Genomic DNA, 27,208 nt, shown 5'->3' on the forward strand with positions numbered 1-27,208 from the left:
CCTCCTTGCAGGTGAGCTGGCGTGCAGCTGAGTGGCAGTGATGAAACATGAGGCACTGCACGTACTCTGGTGAGGACTCTGCTAATTCTAACTTTGTTTTGCCAGCTATCGGCCTGCCGGGCCCACCAGGAACACCAGGATCACCCGGACCCGAGGGGCCGCCTGGACCCAGTGGAAGATGCAATCCCGCAGATTGCTATTACCACATATCACAGACTCGGTCACGCACTAGTGGAAAATAAAACCCCTCTCCCCTAGATGCTTGGGTTCACGGTCACTTTTCACACTTCTCAATGAGTTAATTTAATCTTTCTAATATTTGGTGCATATTTTTCCCCTTGACACTGCATAATATATAGATAATTTATAAAGTGCAGAATTGAGCCTTTCTCTATGTTATTTGCAGTGTCATATTTATGAAAGGATGACATTTATTTTCCAGAGTGCATTCCATGTGTTATGTTTCTCATATTTATTTTGCTTAGAGGAGAAAATAGGCCCAAATAACTTTCATAAGTTTCTTTCTTCAGACAAAAAGTATATTATTGTTACTTAAGACAGTATGTAAGCAGGCTTTGTTTTTCTTGCTGGTGGCAAAGCTTAAGTGGAGAAAATGCATTTCTGAAGTCTTAAAGTGTACCTGTTCGTGGTGAATTCAGAACCTGAGCCGGAGCGCTGGAAACTCTGTTTGGAGTAAACATTCATTTTGGAGTAAAGCCCAAGGAGGCTCCAGCACACCTTCTGAACTGGATCTGTGTCATGCACCTCGAATGCTGCCCACCATTTCAGTCACTTCCTAGATGTTGAAGAAGGAAATGAAGATGGTTTTGGTCTCCCTCTAATCCCATCCAACATTCAGCTTCAGACTGACTGGAAATTCACCAGCTGTAGCCGTGACAAGTGTTTCTCTAGACTGGATGTTGTCCTAACTGAGGGCCTGTACATTCATTGAGTCATGGTTACGTTAAACTCTAGATATTAAGCCGTTAGGGACTGTGGTGGTGTTCCTAGCTGAGAACTGGCACATTTTCTAACTGTCATGTGGACTTAATAAGTGTAGCATCACTACCTGGAGTCAAGCCACTCTACCATTTTGTCTGCTTACAGCAAAGATGACTTCTTGCTTTAGAGCAGAGGTGGTGGGTACACAGTGAGACAATCAAAGAATGAACTTCACAAGCCTCTGATCTTACTGGTGGCACAGTTTTCCTCTTCCTCCTGCAGCAGACGTGCCAAAATAAGCTTGAGAAGAACGAGAAAACAGCCAAACGCAAAATTCACAGGTCCTAATAACTGGCGGTAAAAATCATCTGAATTCAAGAGAAATTCAGAAAAAAAGGCAAAACCCTCCTTGGAAAGGGGACAACATGAGAGAACAAAGAGAACACGATTGCTGCGTTTTGCAGGCATTCAGTAAATCCTACATTGTCAACCAAGAATGAAACAGAAAAAGGGTAAATCATCTAGAGCTCAAAGCATTAAGCAGAAGGTGGAGAAAATCCATCAGGCAGAAGCTGATTCTGCAAAGGAAGGAGGACGGTTGGCCGAAGTTTCTCTCCTGATTATTAGGAGACAGCTGATCCTAGGTTAGTCCTAGGGAATTTGCTACAGTGCAATAGAAAGTGAAGGTGCTATTGAGAGAACACGGACAGCTATAACCCTCAACCTCAAAATAAATCTGTCATAAAAAAGCAGTAGTGAGGGCTCTTGCTCCTCCATCAGGAAGCCAGTGTTCTCTTCCACTGCAGGCGGGGAAGTGGTTTGGGTGACTTCGTGCTTGGGCAGTGCTGAGCTGCCAGGGTAGCATTCCCAGACTGGAAGTGTTGGGTTCCAGAGAAGCTGTCGTGAGACACAGATCTGTGTGGCTTCTGGGTTTTGCTTAAAAACAGTTAGGAATGACTGGTGGGAGTCAAAAAAACACCAATCAAATAAATAGCTGGGGAGTGCCTTCAGGCACAATTTCTGAGGGAAAGCGTACCTTCTTGACTTGTTAATCAGCTAGATATTTGGAGGGAAGAAGGTGCTCAGCATGAGAAAGATATTTAAGTAAACACAAAGATTGAAGGTTGAGAGTAAACACCTGGGACAGGAGAGGGCAGCAGGAAGGAGGACAAGCAGAAAACCTGTGGTGTACCATGAAATCATCTCCTGAAGTGGATCTGTGAGCTGGGGACCCCGTGGGGATCAGAATGCTTTGTCCTTCATGAGGATGGGGACAGCCAGGTCAAAGCCCACAGGTGAACAACCGTCCTCACACCTTTTCTGCAATAATTGCCCCTTCTTTAGGCCAGAGCATCCTCTGCTCTGTGGGCAGTGGGCGCCCATCCCACCGGGGTGAAGGTCTGTTTGGAGGAAGTGGTCCTGCCTGTGATTAGCTTAAAATGCACTGCTCCCATTCCAGACCTGTGCCCATGGAGCATGTCTTGGTTTGCTCTGCAGCGCTGGCTGCTTATCTAGATCTGGTCCTCAGAGCGACGTAGCTGTGAGGATGCTGGGAGCTGGTGGGGCAGCTTGAAACCAAGCACTGGTTTGCTCTGGGGCAGCTGCTGCTGCCTGGGCCACAGGTCTGCCAACCTAGCAAGTAGTGCCGGAGACCTTGCGCCGATGCATATTTTGGTGTATGAACACCAGCTGGGGAACGGGCCCCACATACTGTTTTCCATTCAGTCCAATGAACTGCTGGTCAGGTAGCTTGCATGAACATTTTTTCGATTTCTTTTTACTTCTCTAGTATTCCAATATATGAAAAAAATCTAAATATTTTTTTACTTCCGAGGTTAATTTTAAACTTAATTTTCTGTGATAATATCAAAAAGGGTGCTGTCTTGTAAAGGATACCTGTGTGGCTGAGAGGTTTCCAAGCAGCCCCCATCCTGGAAGGCTGTACATAGACTATTGTGCCGCATAAGCGATATGTGTATATTTTGGGGCTTTTAGTTAGTTGAAATTGAGCATCTGTTATTTGTCAGATGCAATTGCTGTATGTTAATTTACTTGAACTTATTGGAAAGTAAAACACTTTTTATATTTGAAGAAGTTTTATTTTTTCATCTATGTTTCCTACAGATGCCTTTTTCTTTTTATAGGCTCAAATCTAAAGGACTTTTTAAAATGTATTTGAACACTTTCAATTGATTCGCAGGTAACTTTGATAATTATCTTGTTGCATTACTTTTTCTTTTTGCTAAAAGCCCACTTTAATTTTCTCATGTGAGAAAACGGGTATTTTATTATATAGGCTATCTTGATACCTTTTTATAGATGCCGCGTTCTTCACTGGGGTAGAGCAGAGTTAATCCCAGCTTAACTTTACTTCACACTGGCTTGCTCCTACTCTATGTCTTTAGAATTGAAAGCAGAATGCAGTTGGAAAGATGCTTTTACGTGGTTTTCAGGTTTGGCCCCTGAGATTTCTTTACAGTTTTAGACTGATGCTGTTTTAGCTTTGGGGGGCAGGGCTGGGGAGGGCAGAGGAGTGCTATTTTGCAATTTGCTTTATTAATTTTGCATCTCTTTTGAGCGGTCTGTGCTGCAGTAAGCATTGCAAGGAACTAAACACAGAGGGTTATTTTTTCCAGTAGCGCACAATTTTTTTTTCTGATTTGAGAATGCTTACATACAACAGGATTTTGAACTGAAATAAGTTTGGAAAATGTTTTAAACCTTTCTTAAAAGCCCTCTAAGCTTTGCTCTAGTTCAGAGTCAATTATATTTTATGGCAGGTTGCTTTATCACCTACTTAAGAAAGTGTTGGGGTTTTCTTTAAATAGCTATGTACAAAACTACTCAGTTTGCTTAAGGGAAGTAATAACTTGGGGACTACTCTGAGGCTGCAACATTCCTCCTTTTGTCCACACGATGGAGTTCAAGACCTGTTTTCAGGACAAAGGAGAAAACCGAGGCTGAACTCGCTCAGCAGCGCAAGAAATGACCCAGTGCTGTGTAGACTCACAGCCAGGAGTTAATGTTTCTGATTTTGTTCATGAGCCTCCCTTTTTTTTTTTTTTTACCCCTAAAATATTTAATTTTGCATGGCAGTATTTGCAGGAATTCTGCCTTTCTTGGGTTTTTTTTTGTTTTGTTTTGTTTTTTGCAGGTAATATTGCTTAGATTTAGATATTTACACATTATAGGAGAACATGCAGTAACAGGACGTGGTGCTTTCAGGCATATTTATGTCCAGTGTAATGCTGTTTGTCTCTAGGGGAGCAGGGAGTCTGCTGTGGTTAAAGAAAATTTACAAGAGCATACTTGGTGCAGCCAAGTCACAGTGCAGCCTACTTGGTGGTGTTTTAAAAACCAGCATTTTTGTCTTAAACTGGATTTGATTTCAAAGCTAAAAGAGCACTATGATATTGAAACAGGATTGATTGTATTATCCATCCTCCCTTTATGTTTTATGATTGTGGATTATGGCAGATGCTTGATATGTACAGCTTTGTTCATTAAGCATATTTTTTAAACAGTGGATAATCACGCAAAACATTTTGGCATTTTTTTCACAAGGTTGAAATACTATTTTTCATGTCAGCATATGCTTGATTTTCTTTTCTTTTTCTGTAATGTTTACATAAAAGTCTTATGAAAACCCCATGGGCTAAACTAGCATTTTATGAACTTATTTTCTCTAAATATGCTACTTAAAGCCAGCCCCTAAACATGCTTTTTACTAATTCAGTAGAACTGCTGCTCTGATTTGACATGTTCAAACATGAGAAGTGTCTCAGGAATCAAAATAGTGTTGGGTTTAGGGTTTTTATATCATGTGTTTGTTAGATTCTGGATATACCAAGTCATATAAATTTTCCTTGATATCTGTTATGTCCATTAAAATGAGATTGTTCTCGATGACTGTTTAAATCAATCTCTGCATACGCAGACCATGGAGAACAAGTTTAACCGTGACCTTGCCTTGATTGCTGTTTAAGTGGAAAAGTCAAGTTTCACGATACCTTAAGGAAATGTGATTTTCAAATACTAATTGCTAACAAAAACTAGAGATTCTAGACCAAAATAAGTTTAATAAGTGGCTAAAAAAGAATGTAGCCTACATGTCTTTTAGAAGTTTTATCTCAGAGTCTGTAGTTCTACAAAGATGAATGCATTTAACTATTTACTGAAGTTTCAATGTAAATATATTCTGTTTCCAGTGATTATATTTGAAGGATTTTCAATGACTTACCGTATTTTATGGTTTTCTTTCATTTCTGAATAATATGCAGCTGTCACTGAATGAATCACAGTACGTGCCGTCTGGTTGCTTCTCTCCCTCGTTATATTTTTGGTTTGCAACCTTTAAGGTTCGATTCAATGGAAATATATTAAGTGGATAGAAAATTGCTTTTTATATTATTATGTGGCCATTTACATCTAAAATAGGATTGCAGATAGAAATGGAAATGTGTCACAAACTTCCTGTATGAGGTTGTGTCAGTAATTGCAACCTTTCCTTCCATGTCAAATCACAAAAGGGAGGATGCAAGTGTGACGGAAAGAAAGGAGAGGCACAAAGCCACCTCAGGGTGCCCCATGGAGCATTTTGCACTGGGGGTGCAGGGCTGGGCTGGCTGAAATCAGGGGTGGTGGTTGCTTTTGGCCACACCAGTGTCAGACTTGTGCTTCTTACAGGCTGGTGAAACTTCAGGTTCCACATTCAGGAGGAAAAAAACATGACCATATATAGGTATAGATATAGATATATATATGCACACAGAAAGCTAATATAATCTCTGAATCAGATATATAATATTCCTGTCTGAATATGAGATAATCATGTATATTAAAGAAACTGATCCGCTGAATTATTTAACTTTAGGTATTTCCATTGTTCTCCTGCTGCCTAACTTGCCCAGGAGAAAAAAAAATGGTAACTCCCAGATCAATGGCATTTTAAAGGATGCTAGGTAATGATTTAACCTCTGAATTTGTTTTCTTTTTTTAACATTTCAAAGTGATTTTACCAAGTTTGCTTCGTCTGTTGTCCGAAGCTGCTGCAGTTTTATTAGTTCTTGCACACGCAAGCAAAACACAGCAAGCAAAACAGTAAAACTAAAGATTGAGAAGAGGGGAATGAAGCTGAAGCTGTGACAAATCGAATGGCAATAACGTGCCCAACAAAATAAAGACATTTCTTCTTTATCTGTGATCCATGAGCAGGAGAGGTGTGCAATGACTGCATTTTAAGTATAAAGGAAGCAGGGGCTGCATGGCCAAATACGAATACAATGATGAGCACGTCAAGCAAACGCATTGCATCCAGTTATTCTAGCAATTTTAAAACATTTGCAAAAATGCAGCATGTGTTTGTACATGGAGCACAACTGCTAGGCTTTGCCTGGAGGAACTAACACTGTTGTCCCTGGAACTAAAGGACTCGGTTTCTTGTTCCCTTGGTTGCAGATCCGTGTTTGGCTTTCTGTAAACTCATATTATGACTAGGGTATTCAAGGAAGCAAAATCCAGCATAATCCTCCCCAGCCTTGCTTTCTTGCCTTGTTTAAGTGCTTCATCTTGTGCTGTAGAGCCATCCCTCATCCTTTGGCTAGAGAGAGACTTTGGCCTTTGTGAATTATTCACAAGAGTGTTTTTTGGTAGCAGTTCATACCAGGTTGATTTAACCTAGTGATGGCTGTGACAGAAAACTTTATATAAACTCTCTATAAAATATAGATGTTTAACATATACATATAATTACAGTATTCAGCAGCAGTGTTACTAATACTAGTAGCCTAGTAGGGAAAGCACTGCAGTGAGCACTTTAAAATTCCAGATTGCATTGTGAAAAATTGGTAATAAATTTTTGAGGACAGTTGTTGAACATTTTTCTCTTGGTTCCTGCCTACACTTAAGTAACTGGAGGGCTAAAATATGTGTATATCTCAATGCAACTAAACCTCCAGAGTTAAAAGAGTGGCAGCAGAGATCCTGATGTCCTGGTCTGTTGTTCAGAACAAATCTTGTCACAGTACAAGATGTTGAACCAGAAGGAGTTGAGAACAAGATTTACTCGGGACTTCACCGAGATCACAAGGAGCATCTGGTTAGAAAGGGCAGCACACTGTCAGTGGCTTGTGAAACCTCTCAATCTTTTTACTTCGTGCTTTCTAAATACATTAATTTAAACTGGCACAATTTTTTCTTTATCACCATAGTTGATACACCTTTCTTTTAAATTCATAGTTCCATTATTTTCCAAATCTTTATTTACTTGATGAACCTTTATTTACTTAACAAATTTCAGTTCCTGATATTTTTTCATATATGTTCTACCACTCTTCAGATAAAATTTTTCCAGTGTTGAACAAGATTCAGAATTGGTAAATACTCAGATTAACCATTGTGTCCCATGCTGGCTTGCAATGTGCCTGAGGATTTATCCTTCAATTCTGTATTTTAAATTAGAACTTGCAAGTCAGCTTGAAAGCAGAGAATCAGTCACAACCTTAAGCTATCCACTTATATGGGTTCTGCATTGAATTGGCCCTCAGTGCTGAATGTGTTTGATTGTAATAATTCTTATTTGCTTTTTACATATGAATATTTTCTCTCATACATGAGTTTCTTTCCACTGTGGAATTTTATGCATTTTTCAGCCTGTATGTTTTAAAGCACTTCACGTTTGTATTTAAATGTTGGGGTTTTTTTGCTTCTTTTCATTCATTATGTTTATGCGTTACATATGGAAAATAATATTTTTATTCTGTTATCAGTTGGGGTTTTTTTCTTTGTAAAAATTTTACACACTTTATAGTCAAAATAAAAGTTTGCTGGTGAGACTGCAGTTTGTCATTACCACTGACTGTTTGTTGTGCTGTGTCACGAGTACTTTTGACTATGCCCTCAATCAGCAAAAAACTGACCTAATTCTAAAATTTTATGAAACACCTCCAAGTGTGAACAATCTAATCAACCTTGCATGCAATTGTCTGGATTAATTTCTTCAGAATTAAATTCTTTGCCTTCATCCAATTTGATGACTTCTTGTAGTACTACAGTAGGAGATGTAGGTTATGAAAGAGTTTGGCTAAACTGGAGGTGCAGGAAGACTGTTGTGCCTCAGCTTTGCCCTGTGTCTCTGGGAAGGATGCCAGATTTCTTTTTGCCTATTTTCTTCCCCCATCTTTTCCCTGAAATCTTAACCCAGTGCTGCTTCTGTGGCACTAAGCAGACAGCAGTAGGCACTTGTAGATAAGACTTGCTTGTAAAGAGTTAACCTGTTTTATATTTTATAATTTAACATACTGGGCTGTGCAAGGGATATAAAGAAATTATGAAAATTAAACCCATTTAACTTGTTCTCAAAAATCTCTAATAAATGTGGAAATATACCTTCTTTTAGTAGGCACCTTATCACACAATTATTCCCAGGTGATCTCTATTTGGGCATTTTCTGTCAACACGTGGGGTGCCGGAGGAGGAGCTCTTAAGTGCAGATACAGCATGAGCTTTGTTTGGGGAAAGACTTACCTATTGTCTGTTTTCAATAATTCCTTTTAGAGTATACATTATACCAGTACATGTCTCTTTATACCTTGCATGCAAAATGCATAGCTCAGTTGATGATGTTACTTCTTGTTCTCACATGGCAGAAGTCAGCTCTTTTGAACACAGACAATGAAAGGCTAAGATAAAAAGCAATGCTTAAAGCACGTGTTATGAAGTCTGTATTGGAAAATGTGGATAATTAATAGCAAAATGTAAAGAAACATCATAGAATGGTTGCATTGCCACCTTTGAGAGAGAACAGGCTTCAGAGAAGGTAAAGTCAAAACCACAAATAGTTTAATTTACAGAGAAAGAAACAAAATGTCTGCATTGCACATTTTCCTCCAAAACTTGCGTTATCTAAAAACGGCAATTTGGGATGTGAAATGGTGGTCTTCTAGCTGTTCTGTTTATTGGTATTGAATGTAAACATACATACAAAAACATATAGGGGGTTAAAACATTATTTATTTGTATGTTTTTTTTCTACAACCACAGATGTTACTTCAAAATTTGTAATCTCTACTGTAAAACTTGTTTTATTTCTGAGAATTGAACATTCCCTTGACCTTTTATTTTAATTCTAGCCTTTTCTTTTAATTTCACATAGAAGGAGAGAAGCTGGAATAGGCTTCACACAAAATTACAAATGCAACACACACTGGAGTGGAAAATGAAGAGGTTATTCCGCATGGTTTAGTCATGAGAACCCAGCAGTCATACCTTCGCTGAGATTTACAGCATAAATGGTAGCAGGTTTTCATAAGAACAGCCTCCTACCTCTGTTCCTACAGTTGAATTGAAGAGCTGATGGAGTCTTAGCATATCGGGTCCAGGACATACATAGAATGAAATGACTGTGCATAAAGTGATGTAATTTGCTCAGCAATGCTCTGGAATTTATTTTAAAAGCATGAGACTAGCTACAACTGAAGTAAAAACTGTGTTTCTTTATTTAATGGCTGAAGACATGTTATTTCACTGTACATCATACACAGAATTAAGTAGGGAGGCAGAGGAATCATAGAAACTCTTTATTTAAAAAAACCAAACCCAACAATAAAAATCAAATAGACAAGTGCCTCCCCCCCCAAAAAAAAGGGTTGCCAGAAGGCAGCACCTGTAAGCACCATTGTTCCAGCTTGTGTTGCTAAGTACCCCTTTAGAAAGAATGTACAACCGCTGGGTTAAAAATGCCTTACTGAAACCTTGGTTGAAAGGTTTCTCCTGATTTGTATTTCTCCTCCATTCCTTATTTTTTTCTCAGCTGTCTGTGCAGGAAATAAATTGATGCCGATATTTTGCATTGCCCACTCATGGCCCTTTCATGTTCTTATCAACTCTCTGTCCAGCCTGCATCCTGCAAGACGACGGCTCACAGTAGCCAGGAGGGCCGGGAGGGCCAGGAGGACCAGGAACCCCAGGTTGACCGGCCACCCCAGGACGACCACGTTCACCATCACGGCCTTCACTGCCGTAGCTGGCTTTGCCTGGTTCACCTGGAAAAGTGGATGCAGGTCTAAAAACTGGCAGCATATTACTTGCTTCTATATATGTAGCTTTACTAAACATCCTGTTCTTAAAAGCGGTATGAAGATGCCTTTTTACTGCTCTCAGTGGATTCCCCTGAGAGGTGCTTGCTCACAGGGACGGTTTTCCTCTAGTAGACAGCCAAGCTGTGTTTATACATCTACAGCAATGAAATTTCACTTCCAATCCTCTTGTTATACAGGAAAAGATCATCTGCTATAAAACACTATGCCGACCACACTGTTGGTGATGCGTATTAAGGTGTAGATGTTACTCACTTTCTTCAGCATTATGTTAGCGCTTCAAAAAGAGACATATCAAGAATTCATTTTTATTCTCCACTGAGATGTGTTGGGGAAATGTATAAAGAAGAACTGCTGAGCACTAAAGTATCTCTTTGCTTCTAAATCATCAATGGAGAGATGAAATATAGTGATTTTAGTAAGCCTCTTCCAATGATAAATTTCTAAAGAAGACAGCTCTGAGTTTCACAGGCATCCAAGGTGTCAGTACATACTAAACTGATTTTTTTTTTTCCTTTTTACAAAGAGTACAAATTTTGGTTATTTCTGTCTATCTCGAGAGACAGAAAGGAGCTGTAGTGAGTGACGAAAATATGTTTATTTTCATTCGCTGGCCGCTAGAGGCCGGTCGTGCTGTATCTATCAGCAAGAACCTGTCCTGGACGCCTGTTAGATAATACTGCAAATAATCACGACAAAAATAAAGGACAATTGTACTTTGAATGTCCTAAATTATGTGGAGATTTTTAAAGACTGCTGTGGCTGCCAGAGGGATAATCTAGGATTTGTAGCCTTTTGTTTATTCTATTTTTTTTATGGATAAGGCAATTTATATGTGTGTCGGTGCAATTACCTTGGTTTTTTAATGCTTTGTGTACATTTTTTCCTAATCTTTCTACACTGCAATAAATGGGGTGGTAGCTCTTTAGTAAAAGAGCTTTTATTTCTGATTTGTGACTGCATCTTTACCTATGAAGTAAAAATTATGACGTACTGTTACGTACTGTTATTTGGAAGCTTATTGCTTGATGGACAGCTTTTAACTTTTTAAGGCAGCTTCAGGTTTCAGTTCTGAATAATTTTTTACTACATGTCTCTTCTTTATCCTCATTCTTTTACATTTACCTGGAAGTCCTCTTGGTCCAGGGTAACCTTTTGGTCCTCTGCCTGGAAATCCTCTGTCTCCTCTTTCTCCTGGTTCACCTAAAGCAAATTCATGAAAGATTATTACAGCTTTCTTGGAGCATTACTTTCTGTAAGAAGTTCCCTCTCAGATGTGAATGGTTAATAAGCAGAGAACTCGCGTGGCTGTGTATTAATAGGATCTTTGATGTCCTGACATATGCTTTTAAGAGATATGGGATTTGTTTGGGGCTCTCCTCCCTTATTTGAGTGATACTCAAAAGCAGACATTGGAGGGGAGGAAAAAAACACCTGGGGCTGGATAGTATGTACCTTGTGCATAAGCTATGTAACGGAACTAAACCACACTCACAGAACTACACAAGCTATTTTGGAATACAGACTGAAGGTGCAGGTAAATGGCCCTTGCAAGACACGTGAACACTAATAAGTAAAAATCATTAAGTGCTGGCCCTTGAGATAGCTAGTGCAGAAAAGAAAAAAAGGAGGCTGGCTTGCAGAGATTATAGTGTACTGTTGACATTCACATGAGATGTAAAAGTATAACAGTAAAAGTAAAACAAAGGACTTTGTCCTCATGTACTGGTATTAAGGATTTGGTAGGTGCCCGGCTTTTCTTCAAATACACATTACTCTAAATAAGAACCATCTCTGTAAGAGGAAGCTTTTTTTGTTGTTTTAGTTGCAAAGTTCAAATTCAATTCACTGCATATATTCCATAGAAGTACACCTGTCTACCACTTGTGAATACTCTATGTAAACTGCTGGGGTTTTTTTCCCTGCAAGTCAAAAGTCACAAGTACGTATGTGCCTAATAATGTTTGAATAAGATTTATTTTATACTTCCATACTTTCTTGCGTTACAGTGAGGAGAGCTGGAATAGACTGTTACGTTTGGAGCTTGCCTAGAAGTGGCACAGTAGAAAGCAGGAAGCTCTGTAAAGAAACGCAGGAGTTGGTTCCAAAATCCACGTTTCAATAGAACCAGAAGTTTGGAAAATACCTTAGAGATCACCAAATTCAACTATTCCTGTCTACTACTAAATCATGTCCCCAAGCACGTCATCTACCTGCTTTTCAAACACTTTCGGGTATAGTGACTCAGCCATCTTCCTGGGCAGCCTCTGCCAGTGCTTGAGAGACCTCTCCGTGAAGACATTTTTCCTAGTGTCCAATCTAAACTTCCCCTGAGGCAGCTTGAGGCCATTCCCTCTTGTCCTGTCCCTTCCCTGTCACTTGGGAGAAGAGACCAGCACCCACCTCTCTGCAACCTCCTTTTAGGTAGTTGTAGAGAGCAATAAGGTCTCCCCTCAGCCTCCTCTTCCTTAGGCTGAACAATCCCAGTTCCGTCAGCCAGTCCTTTTAAGACTTGTGAAGATACACACAGGGTGCTAGAGGAGGCATCTTATCTCTATGCTTCAGGCTGCTTAGTCTGTATGGAGATTCAGCCTGTCTTCATCATTGTAGCTACCAGAAGCACCGATGTCAGGTATATATACTGCATATATACTTCTGCTGTTACCAGCTATCGAACACTTCGGAATACTCTTTATTGCTGGTTATTCCAAACTTCTCCAACTTCTATTTCTGATTCTGCCCTCCTTCATTACCCCAGCCTGCTCATTAAAGTCACTACAACCTCCTTCCTTGAGACAACTCTTTTTCACTTGTTGTTGATGCAGTTAAAATCACTGTACATTCTTCTTTTGCTCTCTTTCATGGTATCACATCCTTGTGTGTCTCTCTTCTCTTTACCATGCTCTTCTAAACCATTCTCAACATCCTCCTCCTTTTACCACATGTCCTAGGTATCCTTTCCCTTTCATTCCCGTCTTAGACAACTCCCCAAATAGATGGGGAACTCAGTTCATCTCTGTGAAACTCTGATAACTACCAGGAAAACAGAATGAATCACTGAGATTTTTTTCAGGGTTCCTGCCATGTACTATCATGATCGCTCTTGCACATGACAGCATTCACTGCTTCTCTTATATCTGTAATTTCATTTCAAGGCTACTATAAGGTAACTTGGAATTTGATGACAATTAAGATAGGAAACAAAGGATTTTGCTTGTTTGGGGTTTTGTTTGTGCTCTGTAGATCTTTTTAATATGTATAGACAGTGCAGCCTATTGTGTGCTGAATCACATTCAGTATATCAGACCACCTCTGTATCTCCATTTTTTTTATTGCTTCTGTTAATACAGATGATGTTACCTTAAATGAAAACACTAACACAGCTCCAGCAAAAATCCTGTTAAGGTTTGCTTTGTTTGTATTCTATTCCTTCTCTCTGAGGTTTTCCCAATTTTACTTTCAAATAAAACTTGAGATAAAAGTGAATCCTCTAATCCAGCAGCAGACCAGCTTTGTGCAAAAATACAATTTTTAAATAAAACCTTCTGTCAAGAAAACAAATCGAACCCAGGGCTGAATAGAAACTTACCCATACACAGTGGTCTTAAGACTTAGATCAAAGGTTTTTTGTAAAGTATAAGTTAAGTCAAGGTTATTATGGATTCGTTCTTGCCAAATAATCAACAGATTGTGGTACGTGGTGCAATGGCTCAAGTACTATATACAAATAAGAGGCAGATTGTTATCAGTCACTTGTAATATGAGAAACTGGGTAGACTTAGAAAAAGTAGGCTAGAGATTAGCAAATGAATCTGACTGTTTATGTTAGCTTTTAGGACTACAAGTTAGGTTCAAAACCAGCCTGAGTGGAGGAAAAAGAATCACTACTGGAACTTTCCAACATATGAAAAACACATCTCAAAAGTCCACAAGAGAGAAAATTAATATTAGGAAATTGACTCATCTGCTTACTCCTTGTTCAAGGCAGATTGTGTTTTCATATTGTATGAGTGATTAGATGACAAAAAACAGATCTATAAACAAGTCTTGCTGAGGCCAGGCCAATTTGACCACTGGGCAAAAAAAGCACATACACAAAAAAATGGAAGCAGTCAATAACTGAAAGTCAGTTACAGAATTTCTTACCTTTGGGACCTTTACGACCGATCTCACCAGGGGGACCTTTAAGGCCAGGCAAGCCACGCGGTCCAAGCTGTCCTGGGAAGCCGTTTTCGCCAGCAGGCCCTGGAGCACCTGGTGGCCCTGGTCGGCCAGGAAGACCTGGAGCACCAAATTCTGGCCTCCTAAGACTGGCTGCCAGCTGAGCTAGTTGTTCTGCAGTGAACAGGAGGACAGAATAAAGCAGTAAGTGGATCCGAATGGAGAGATTCCCATGTTAACTGAAGAAGAACATGCAATCTCCACTACAGAAACCAACAGATTACAGTACAGCACTTTCCTTATGTACAATGCTCTTTACAAAGTTGTTACATTAGCGAGAAACTACACAGACACACTATGAAGCTGGTCACTCTGAGGCCAACACCTTAAACATTTAATGTTTGCAAGCTGAAATCATTGAAATGTATATGGTTTATTTAGAAATGTTCTTACAATTTTTTGTCATTTAAATTTCAACCATATAGTAAAAAAAACTTAGTTATGCAATTGCTGCCTCTCAGAAGAGCAAATAACTCTCTTCATTAATACTTCTTAATCCTTACTAAGATCCATCTTTGCAAGAAGAAGCAACTAAAAAACATGAAGACAGTCTTCTACGTTGGCCTGCAAAGTAAGTGCAGGCCTTCTTTTTCAAAGGAAAGAAATCTTCAAATTGAGGTTGATAAATAATTAAACATTTTATGTTCCTTTCTTAAGATACATCAGCAAGAGCTTAGCTCTTAGAATAGGCATAGAATCAGGTTGCCTTTCCTTGGAATGGTCTGTTCCCTCTTCCTCATCCCCCGCTTCAGAGCACTGCTCAAAGCGTGAAAGCAGTCGTCTCTTTCCTAAGCATTTCTATTCTAGACTTCAAATCCATCTTCTAAGCGTTCCTTATAAATTACTTTCTCTGGATACAGTCACACACAACTCCACATGACATTTGCCTTAAAGTCTGTGTGACTTGGCTAGACTCATTATTTTGTGTCCGCAACCAAGAAAAATTAAGAAGATGGGGAGTGGTGAACGATCTGAAATAAAACAAGAGCAATGGCTAGCAGATACACAAGGAAGAGCAGGGATAGCAATCTGCAGGCAAAGACTACTCAGTAGCTGAACTTAGTTTCAGCTGTCTTTACACTGACATTGTTCTAGGGACACACTTTGATTAATTTCTTCTTTTTATTTCTTAAGCATGACAGTATTGACAATTATAGGGGCTTTCAAGGGTGCTCTAGTGAACATGGTCTAGATTGTTGCCATATCTTTCTCTTCACTGCTAATTCTGATTTATGAATAAATTCAAGCTTCATACCTGATTTCACTATAATCCTTCTCAATATTACTGAGTCTTCCAAGAGACCACTTTAAAAGGCCTTTTTATCCTGTTCATAGAACTTTTTTTTTTTTTTTAAAAAAAAATACCCCGCTGGGCAGTATCAAGAACAGTGATGATTACTGAGAATTTTTACATTAAAACATGAGGAGTAATTTCATTCTGGTAAACTCTTAACACTACAAAGGCATAATATCCCGAAGGGCATCTTCAATAGCAAGTACCAAAAAGCCTCTTCTGTGCTTACAGGGCAGCAGAAATTTTTAAACTCAGTAAATTCCATGCACCCGACTGAATTAGAAAAGCTCTAAATTTCTGTGTGTGTTGAGAAGAACTAAGCAAATACAATTAGCGTATTGAATATCTGCATATTCATTTCATTTTATGGTACGTTACCTACAGAAAGGCTCTCTACATGCCTCGGTTTGTACTGATTTTGCACATAGTTTGTTTGCAGTTATCTAACAGCATATGAATACAAATGGCAAAACAAGCTTTCAGTCAAGCCATGTACTTTTATATATGTAAACACAGCAAGTCATTTCTACACAAAATGTACGTATTTTATAAAAACACTATGCTCTATCACCTGGTTACTATAATAATAGTGATAACACAGTTCATTGAAGCTGCAAAGTATATATAAAACATTCTCTCATATTGTGTCCATGTTCACATGAGGAAAAAATTTCTTCCCCCTCTCCTGCTGAGGCCATGATATTTGTTCTGGATAAGAGTGGGAAAATCTTGGTTGCCCACACAGCAGTAGATTATCCTGATTTAAATGACAAGAAACAACAAATACTTTTTAGCATATTTACCTTGCATGACTCTCATGCAAACCTGCTTAATGTGCTGATCAGTTGGTTCTTTTCCCTAGGTTTAACAAAAAAAAAATAGTTTAAAAAATAGTTTAAAAACAGTTGATATCACAGTACATTTTATAACTGCACCTAATGCAAAAAAAAAAAATGCTGGCAAGTCAATAAGAGATCATTTAGTCTTTCCAAGAGCAACTATTTCAGCTGAAGTCAGTTTGACTAGTAAGGCAGATACTGTGTGACACAGCTATGTATCAGACACGGTACATGCACAGTACAGGAGTGGGGCAGGCATAGGAAATGGAGCTGAAGTGAAAGCTGAGGGCCCAAAGATCTAACTGTACACAACCCTAAGATTTTTCTGGTGAATAAATGTGTCTGTTGGGAGGTACAGCATACTTTCAACTCTGCTCTGGCACTTGCACTTCACATGTGTGCGTAGCTCCTGATGCAAGGAAAGGAGTGGCAGCTAAGCATTCAAAAGGTATCACACTAAACCAGTACTTACAGCTGGACCTTGGCTGCCAGGCAGACCTGGGGCACCCTGTTCACCCTGCAAGCCTCGTGGTCCAGGTGAGCCTCGTGGCCCTTCCATGCCAGGCAGTCCTCGAATTCCCTCAGGCCCTCGGGAACCAGGGTCTCCAGGATTACCAACCTGACCATGAAAGAGAAGATTTTTAGTGAGCTACTACACTACTGTTAGACTCATTCTGATGTATCAGAATAGTAACAGGAGATATATGCAAATGCAAAGCAATGAATGCTGGGATGCAGAGTTGTAGAACAGCTTCTTTTTAAATAAGCAACTGGATTCGGTGGTTGTGTGATTTACAAAGATAAAACGAGGTCTGTATTTCTCCTTTAAAAGGGAGAAGTGGAAAAATAAGATATCTTGTCACAAGATGCACATGGGCATCCAAAGTGACATGCACAAGACACTTTTTTTGTCAAAGAACAGATTTTTCTCTACTTGATTTCTACGTCTGCCCTCGTGCATGTCACATCCAACTTTTATAGTTGAGTGCTCCTTAAGTTACAGAAGTTCCACATCCTGCTTGGTGCAAATGCCTTTCATGTTCTTTTGTAGAGAGTACACCAATAAGTGTCTCAGAGTTACTATCAGTACAAGTTGTTGTACTGCTAACAATCAATAGTAGTACTAACAAAGGAAAAAAAAATGCAAAAGAACAAAACCCAAAAACCTAAACTGCCCCCAAAAAACCCAATCCTCAAACCAAAGCAAAAAAAGATCCTAAATACTAAATGGCTTCCCAGACCTATTAAGGGAGTTAAAAAAACCACAACATCTGCTGAAAGAGATGCATAAAACCAGGGCAAATTACTCAGCTGTGGTATCAGTTAACTCCACAAGATGGAGCCACTTCAGTTCCATCTATGGTGCGTATCAGATAGCTAATTGCTGTCCCTGTCAGAAGAATATGCTTCAATAGATATATTAAGACGAGAGCAAAATTCCCCTCTTGGACTATACAACCAGGAAGCCATCATTTCCTTCTTGCCCAGCCTGGCAAGTTATCAATTTTCCTGATGAATCCTCATCCCTGTGTACGTACTCACTAGGATGACAAGCAGCCTAGGACCTCATCAAGAGAAGAGGATTTTCAAAATCTAGGGAGATAAAACTACAGATTTCTCTTCTACTCCACCTCCTCCTCATGTCCTTCTCATAAGATCTAGATTAGTACACATTCTATAGCTTGCATTTGCTTAGCTTCAAAGTCACTCTGGCCACTGAGAACACAAGCACAGCTCGTTCTGTTACATTCAGACTCAGTTGACAGTAACTCAGTTGATTCAACCTCAGTTGAATGTAAGGCAGAACTCTCCATATCTTGGTAGCATAGCCCAAACCGTCAGCTGCTGTAACAATCCCACTCTTCAGCAATCCTGAAATAAAGAATGTGTTCAGCTCTCAAATACTTTTTCTTATGTGATGTAAAAGCTTCTGCTCACCTTCTCCATCAAAGCTATCATTTAGTTATTTCTAAAAAAAGTCAAAAAAAAAAAAAGAAATAATCTGGCCCAGAAATACCAGAAATACTTAATACTTCTGCTTTCACAGACATCACAGTCCTGCTGCCAGCTTTTTCACAGTGTAAGGATTACAGGCTGCACGCAGCCATTGCACAGGGACTCCTTTCTATACAACACCTACTGTACAAAGACTGCATTCATTTCCTTTGAAAAATTTAAAAAAAAAAAAAAAAAAAAAAAAAAGAGATTAGTTGGCCAGAAAACTGCTGTTGAATAATGCTTCTCTTTTACGGACCTTAGAATTCGGGAATTCTTTTCCAAAGCTAATCCATTTTAATATTAACTATATTCAAAATTTAAACAGAATAAATGCTGTTGGAACTCATTCAATTAAACTGTGATATAGAGCTCAGCTCATTATTTGTATTTTCTTTCTTAAATCAGACAACCATCTATGTTATCTACTAGATCTTTGTATCTCTGTAACAGTGCTAGTCATTATACTTACAGCTCCCTTTGCTCCTGGTAATCCCATATCACCCTAAGCAAAAATAAGACAAACTATATTAGAAGAGAGTACCCATTATTATAAACATTACAAATGCAGTAAAATTGACACGATTTTTTTCACTATAAAAAAAAAGCTCTCATATTAAGTTGATTTAGGCAAAATTGCACCTCAAGTTAATTATAAACCTTAAATTTCAGATTTTTTTTCTCAGAAACATTTCTGTAAGGTACAAATAAGCCTCTTAAATCTCAGCACAGGAAAACTTTAGCTGATTGGAAGCCTCCAGAAGAAACATTATTTAATCGGGATTTTCTAGTTTGACAGAATTATGGATATTTTACAGGGTTATTTGTGTTAGCTTTGACAAAACTGCAACAGAAACCACACAGGTGTCTACCCAATGTGCTGTGAAGAAGCCAGACCCCTAGAAGTTCCTGCTCCCAGCACCCTGGCTCCTGGCTTGAGTAAACCCAAGATCCCTCTATTGCTTGACTGAGAACGGCAGTCCAATTATTTGGAATTTTTTAGTTTGCCCTTTGAATTAGAAAAAAAAAAAATGTTTCAAAATTTTGTAATCAGCTATGGAATAGATGAACTCATCTTCTTCGCTGGTTTCATATTATTTTTGGAGAGATTTCTGAAAACTGTACTTTCCCAGTTCCTAAATGTCATTGGTAAAATAATTGGCTTCTAAAAGGTCAGAAAGGCCACTCTGTCCATTAATAAATATGCCATAAGTAAAGTTGAAATAACAACTGTTATCTGTTTAAAAACAGACTGACTGGCAACACACTTAAACAACCCATAGTATTGCTTCCTGGGAATCTGTATAGTGATGGTAAAGCTGCATTACTGGGCATCTTGCTCACTGGGGCTGTTAATTAACTTTAAAAGCCTTTCAGTATTGCAGAGTAGAGGAAAGAAAAGTGCTCATTTCCAGCACACAATTTGATACCATTTTTTTAAAATAGGGAGCAGTTTACTTCCTTTTTAAAGCGCACGTTCTGGCTTTGCTGGGTGGGGCCCCATCGGAGCCACTAGATTAGAACATCTCTTTTTCTGCAGGAAAACAAATTCTCTTTACCAAAGGGCACACGACCCAGGCACCACCCATGTGAATTCACAATGTGCCGCATTCCTGCAGTATATACACCTTTCTCCAGCAGTACCATACTGCCACAGCCTCTTCCCACACCATTCTCCCTCTCCCTAACAGCCAGTTGCTACATCTTATTTCCAAAGATAAAGGCAATACAAAATATTTCCATCAAGTCCGAGTTACGTAGTTTATTTATTTTCTGTGCCTCTGTTTCACCTGAACTAAACTACCTCCTCAGCCTCGCTGCCTCAAGCATGAAGCATTTATCCACGTCTGTGTATACACATATATATATTTATATATCAACACTTGGTGTTATCTCTACATATCTATCTACGCACACACACCCCTTCAAAGCAGTCTGTACTGTATTATACATCTAACAGAATATCCATATATCAGAATTCATTCAAAACAGCAGGAATGGTGTGACCAGGCTAATGGAACTGCTGTGCTCTGCAATGCTCAGTTAGTATAAAACTGAAACAAGACTGTCAGTGATCAACACATACGCCTGAAGCATTCCAATAATACTTTGGAGTTTTAGTTTACAATAACAAAATAATAGATCAGATGAAGAGAAAATAATGCCTTACCAAGTCACCCTTTTCTCCTCCATCTCCTTCTGCTCCAGGCACACCCTATATCAAAGAAAGACATGCTATCAGCCTTCAGATTTAGTGAACATAATGTACTGCAGCATTTGGTAGCATGTTGGAAGTACCATGACCTGTAGCATGACTTACTTGTTCACCCTTAGGTCCTGGTTCACCCACTGAACCCTAAAATGTTAAAGATAAAAAAAAGTAATTAGCCACTGCATATTCAAAAGCATCCTAAATTATCGTCAACCCTCCCTACCACCTATCATTAATGCAAGAGCCCTTTAAAGCTGTGAATGTTTAAGAATGACAATGAAAGCACTTGAATTTTACTATATAATCAATCAAGCTGATAGACTGAATGCAAGTAATAGTATGGAACATAGAACCCACTTCCACACTGGATGGTGTAGATTCTGACTGGCAAACAACACAGATGCTCTGCAACTGCTACAACTCTGCTCTGCAAATTGCATAGAAGTTATAAGTAAAAAAACCCAGTAAGTGTATCAATTTTCCAGCCACACTTAAGTATTCTGTATTGCTGTAGGCTATACCAGCCCTGCTAACGTGGGATAAGCACACGGAAACATTCCCAAGTTCACTCACACTCTGCCTCGCTCGAGTTTAATTATCAATGGTTTTGAGCAGAACTGTCTTTAGAATTTTAACCAGTACAGTCAAAGCTGAATGTGTTGCACCTTAAAGTTGATATTCCTTTTTTAAAAAAAAAACAAACAAACCAAAAACGTTATACTGTTTCATCTTAGAATCCTGTACTAAATCCTGTACCAAAACACACCTATGTGGACAGGGAGGAACCAAAAGGGAATAAATTAATGACCTCTCTCACTTCAAACATATGTAATTTGTTTCTATAGTAATTTAAATAACGCACTTATACAAGAAAATCCTATTATTTGGGTTCTGTTAGAAACCAATCACACCATCCTTATATCTTCTTTGCACTCTGTGCATATCCAAACATATACTTTTCAAAAGAACTGTAACCGTGCACAAACATTTTGTTCTAAAACAGACAGATATGCAGTATTTTTTCTCCCATTTCAAATATCCATTTAATTCACATAAGGTAGAGGCACACAAACCAATGTAACATCTACAATGTAATGAATTCAGATTTGTTCTCATGTTCCTGAGGAAAAAGAGCCAATACTAAATGATTCACAAAGCTAAGCAGTGGGAATAACAGACCTATTTAACATTCTAACTTTGTCAAACAACACTGAAACTATTTTGTCTGAAGTGTTCTCAAAATCATGCCTTATTAAGGTTTTCTGTTACTTACATAAAAAGACATTGATTTACAACCTTACAATGTTTGGAGGGTTCCATTTTATCCACTTCTTTAGAGGAACAAAACTGCCAATAGATTGGCTTGAGGTGGGAGAAGCTTTGGCTTTCGTAAAACTTGGCTTGTAATAATTACACTAGCAAACACAGAAATCAATACTGAAGCTGCCTGAATCAACCGTACCTGTCTGCTATTAAATCATGTCCCCAAGTACCTCATCTACCCACCTCCACTCATCTAAACACCTCCAAGGATGGTCACTCAACCACCTCCCTGGGCAGCCTCTGCCAGTGCTTGAGAACCCTTTCTGCGAAGAAATTTTTCCTACTGTCCAATCTAAACTTGATGCCATTCCCTGTTGTCCCGTCACTTGGGAGAAGAGACCAATACCCACCTATCTGCAACCTCCTTTCAGGTAGTTGTAGAGAGCAATAAGGTCTCCCCTCAGCCTCCTCTTCTCAAGGCTTGTTAAACAACCCCAGTTCCCTCAGCTGCTCCTTGTTTTGCAGCCCCCTCATGAGTTTCGTTGCTCTTCTCTGGACACACTCCAGGACCTCAACATCTTTCTTACAGCAAGGAGACATACTGCTTATCTATTCGTAAACATCCCTCTCAAACCATGCCCAGGAACTGTTTGCAAAACTGCTAGTCAGCATCAGCCAAAACTGTACCGTGGCTACACTACACACAGCACAAAGAGTCATGTTCCATTGCCAAGGTCTGGGTCTTGGCCTGGTACTGTTCAATTTAATAGCATAGACAGAAACAGAGGGTCTGAAACCACTTCAAAATGTGTGGATCAGAAGCAGTATAAGTGGTAAATGCTTGGGTTTAGCCATTCTCCATAAGATGTCGGCATAAATACTCTCCAAGTTTCGCTTTTAAGAAAACAGTGGAAGCGGAACCCAGAACGTGAAGAACCAGTCAAAATCCTAACACAGGAATTAAAAGCATATCAGCCACAGGGGCCGTTACACTCCTGTGACCCTATTACAGCAGAATGGGGTTTTGCAGAACATGGCACTTATCGTGACCTATTCTAAACTGGTCAAACAAGCCAAAAAGGCCTTTAATATTTAGCTCAATTGCATTTAAAGAGGCAGAACAGAGATGTTCCCAGTGAGAAAAGGGATTTTTGTCTTTAGTTCAAGCAGTCAAACAAGTTGAGGAAATACACCAGGGATAACCTTTCCAAACTAGAGAGCCATTTAATTTGCCAGAAGCAGTTGTGAGAGGAATTGCACAGAAATCCATTAACAAGAAATGGTACAACTACCTGATGGGAGCAGGGAAAAAAATGCAATTGATTGAAGGACTTACGAAAGTTTCCACATTATAGATACCTATAAATACCAATCCATTATCACTAAACCAGGCATTTAAAACTTCGCCAATTCTAAATGCACTTCCCCTCGCTGAGAGAACACAAACTGAAGGCATTTGGTTCACCGCTGCTTCCACAAAGACAGTGGAACGGTAAATGGTGGCCTAAGGCTGCTGCATTAAACATTAGCACTGGCAAATGAGTAGTAGAAAAAGGTGAAGGTAGTGCACAAGCAGAAGAATTAAGTGCAGTTGTTTTAGCAGCACAAAATGGAGCATAAGTAATCTGTGTCAATTCCTACACCATGTGGGCAGATGCTGCACAATGACTTTGCCAATGGGAAGCCCTAGGTTGCAAAGTAAATACATGTCCAGTTTGGAGAACTGAAGATTGATGGTTATTAGATATACCTAGACAAGTGCCATTTAAACTAGGATAGGTAAAAGACCATGTGAAAATGACCAGCCAGGCACATAATGGAACCAACAGAGAGGTGAATTAGCCAGACTTAAGGAAATGAAAACAGCAGACGTGCCAGATCCCAAGTGGTACTGACTGGGAAAATGATTGCACCATAAATTAGGCTGCATAGGCCAAGAAGCACTTTATTCTGCAGCTCAAAAGGTTAACCTCTAGACAAGAAAACATGAAATCATCTTTGCAGAATGCCCCCAATGTAAATTAAAAGTGCAAACAGATCACCCTGCTAAAGCACCACCCCTACATCTCAAAGAAAGGGAAAACTCCTATGGTCAACACAGCAAATTGATGACATTGGTCCATTTTAAACCTTCCTTGGGAATATCCTAACAGGAGTGGAAGTCATCTCAGGTCTAATTATGGCAACTAAATATTGAAAGGCTAATAGTTAGGAAACCATCAGGGGACTATCCTGTTGGTTTTCATATCTACCAGTTGCTGATATCATCCAAAGTGACAATGGCTCACATTTTCCCAGCAAGAAAGTGCAGGAATGGGCAAAGCAGGAAGATATTCAATGGGTACTTCATACTCTCTACTATTCCCAATAAAATAGGATAGTAGAAAGAGTAAATGGTCAATAAAAAAAGGATACTTAATCCACTCAACACCCACTGGGATATTCAGTTACCTAAAGTAATTCTCTGATTGAATAACCAGTACAAAGTAACAGGGAGCCCAGTCACTCCAATGTTCTTTCTATCAGCACCTTAGGAGCACCTCCATCAGATGTAAAAATATATCCCATTGATCTTCAACGAGGGAAACCCATTAGGGCAGATATACCACAAATTGGCACCACCTCAATGACACTAACAAACCCCTTTGGCCTAGGAAGCAGAAGAAAGCAACAGAGCTAAACATTATGTTAGTACCCGGTGGATCATCCTAGCCACTAACTACAAGGGGTAAGCAGTCCATAAAAATCCCAATAAGACTTGTGTTGTTTTATTGCTTTCAGAAGCAATACCAGGAATGACACCAGCATACCTCCCCTGGAGATCAGATGATTGCTTATCCATTTCGCACAAGTAATTATCAACTGCATGGATGAACTTTGGTCCACACATCAACAAGCCCAATGCACGGGATGGAAACACCCAGTCTTTTGTTTATGCTAATCAATATGTAACTATAGTACATTTTGCACTACACATGTTTAAAATTGATTTGAATACAGGGATATTGGGAAAACCAAGACAAAACCTAACAATGACCGATACTCACAAAACGGTAAAGGCAAATAAAAGTCACCTTGTTTCTGTGACACCAGATGACAAAATCTCTATTGAATGTAATGTAACAAATTATTCAAAGGAAAACACCTGTGTGGTCATCAAAAGAACAAACTCAGATCAAAAGGCAGAGCAAACAGTTTCTCATGCCCCAACTGTATATAAATGTCCTCTTTAATGACACAATTATAGAAGCAGTTACCTGTGGACAGATACAGGAAAAGATAACAGAAATGGACTATCCTTAAAAGTCATGCTAACAACTATTACCAGCCCTCACACTACACCTAGAGCTACCACTCCTGCCTATTAACTTACTCCCTATTTTATTAGGCCCAGAATTGACGAAACTATATATCCACTGATTTCTGAAATTGGACACTATGCTATCAAATCTCCAGGGCTTTTTAATCCATCATAGTCCCTCGAACAAGCAGAGCTATAAATGCAGGTTAATATCTCCTCAATTAAACCTACCTGTTTACCATTCCTAAATACATCCTATACAGGATAGTTAGCATGGTTGCATGGACTAACCTTCACCCCTCCAAAATAAACAAGGAGGGTTGTGACTGGCATCCTAGGAACAGGATTAGGAGTATTAAACAGCATCGATGTTGAAGTTTTAGCAAACAAATTAAGTTTGGCAAAGAGTGATTTGCATAAATTAAAATATCCATTTCAATTTTCTTTCCTGGCTCTGGGAACTAGTCAACGGCTTTTAACCAAAACATCACCTACATGGGAAAGAACTAATGAGAAGGACCACCAATTAATTGTAGATGCACTATAGGTGCAAGAAAGTGAGATCCCCAGGGCCCAGTTCTTCCCTCCTAACAAAATAGAAGTAGTACTTCTATCCTGTAACTGTAGACATATGTATAGCTTTCTCAGTAGCTGCATTAATCTGTGCATTTCCATAGCAGGTCCTAAAACACAGGTAAAAAGCACTGTATCTACTGCAGACCAGGTCCAAAGTTCCAAAGCTCTTTAGTGACTAGAGACCCCGACTTAGAATTTCAGATCTGGCCGAGTCAATGATCTGCAATATTTACAGCAGTACACTGTCAAGACTTTTCCCATTTATTTTGTAAGCTACAAGTAGTTAATGGATACCTAGAGCAGTGCTTTCAAGTGGTTAACAATCTACACACAAACCAAGAAACCAAACATTAATTCATGTAAAGACTAAAAAAATGCTCAAATTATTATATTTGCTCCCAACACCAAACTGCAGTCTGTATATGCTTGTGTGTATTTCTTACCCGGTCACCCTTAACACCAGGTAGGCCTGGAGGACCTGGCAGTCCGGGAAGTCCAATATCACCCTGGGGACCCTGTAAAAATAAGTGAAGGTTATAAACTTACCCAATCTGTTTCAGAATGAACAACTAAAGGTCACACCCTTGCAAGCAGATGGGGCAGAATCTTATTCCCAGAGCAGTCCTAACTTGATGAGAGAGGATTACCTGATGAAAATAGAGCTGATCCAAAATACAGCCCTTTAAGCAGAATCTTATTATGATTTTACTGCAAGCAAACACAACAGAAATGGCTTACAGGGCTTTCCACCCTCCAGTCCCACGACGATAGTCTGGTTCTCCTAAAAATACTTCTTAAGATCTTGTACTGTGTGATTTCTCTGTAACAGCAGGCTCTTTCAGCCAAATCCTCCCCACCTATGCTTCTGACTGTTACTGTGTAAATACTGCTGAAGCACTGGTAAAAGGTGGCATTCATAATCTGCTCCATTCATTAGTTTCACATAGCTGTTAGCAAAAGCCAGCCTTTCACTGCTCCTGTTCCCCGAGTACACACAGCCCACACAGGAGCATGCAACCCAGCTTTGCACATTACAGGATTTATGGTTTTTTAAACAGAAGAAAATGTCCCACATATCTCCATATACTTTGAAACAGTGTTTGCTAATATTAGCCCAGTCACAGAGGACTGAAAAATAAACGCAGCTATTGCTCATTTCAACGTTATTTTCAGTTCCTTGTGTGGATAAATGGGTAAGTGTAGTTCCAGATGATACCTTAACTCCTTGAAACTAAACATGAGCACTGAATATGGAAATAAACTGCTTACCAATTTCCCTGGTAAACCTGGAGGACCCACAGGACCTGGCTCTCCTCTGCTACCCTTAAAGGAAATAAAATGACACCATTACTTCCTGAAATATTTCCTGTGAACAGGAAATATTTTTTTTTTCCCTACTGTTTATTGAATTACACTACTTAACAGTTATCTTTAATCAAGACTTCTATTTATTGGTGAGACAATATCACA

General features: G+C 39.2%; 2 protein-coding genes across 2 annotated transcripts in view; one reads left to right on the top strand and one right to left on the bottom strand.

Moving 5' to 3' along the window:
* The window catches only part of COL19A1 (collagen type XIX alpha 1 chain), a 203,633-nt gene extending 194,279 nt beyond the window's left edge, over positions 1-9,354 (top strand). The window contains exon 50 of the mRNA XM_054062421.1: positions 106-9,354. Coding sequence (XP_053918396.1) covers positions 106-242 — 137 coding nt within the window. The 3' untranslated portion in view covers positions 243-9,354. The remainder of the gene's footprint in view (positions 1-105) is intronic.
* A 149-nt stretch (positions 9,355-9,503) lies between these two features.
* The window catches only part of COL9A1 (collagen type IX alpha 1 chain), a 68,555-nt gene continuing 50,850 nt past the window's right edge, over positions 9,504-27,208 (bottom strand). The window contains exons 29-38 of the mRNA XM_054062422.1: positions 27,008-27,061; positions 26,182-26,253; positions 20,707-20,742; positions 20,557-20,601; positions 18,859-18,891; positions 16,864-17,010; positions 16,356-16,410; positions 14,184-14,372; positions 11,163-11,240; positions 9,504-9,983 (exon numbers count right to left, since the gene is read on the bottom strand). Of these exons, the coding sequence (XP_053918397.1) occupies positions 9,799-9,983; positions 11,163-11,240; positions 14,184-14,372; positions 16,356-16,410; positions 16,864-17,010; positions 18,859-18,891; positions 20,557-20,601; positions 20,707-20,742; positions 26,182-26,253; positions 27,008-27,061 (894 nt within the window). The 3' untranslated portion in view covers positions 9,504-9,798. The remainder of the gene's footprint in view (positions 9,984-11,162; positions 11,241-14,183; positions 14,373-16,355; positions 16,411-16,863; positions 17,011-18,858; positions 18,892-20,556; positions 20,602-20,706; positions 20,743-26,181; positions 26,254-27,007; positions 27,062-27,208) is intronic.

The sequence above is a fragment of the Cuculus canorus genome, chromosome 3 (genome assembly GCF_017976375.1).
Source record: "Cuculus canorus isolate bCucCan1 chromosome 3, bCucCan1.pri, whole genome shotgun sequence".
Lineage (NCBI taxonomy): Eukaryota > Metazoa > Chordata > Aves > Cuculiformes > Cuculidae > Cuculus > Cuculus canorus.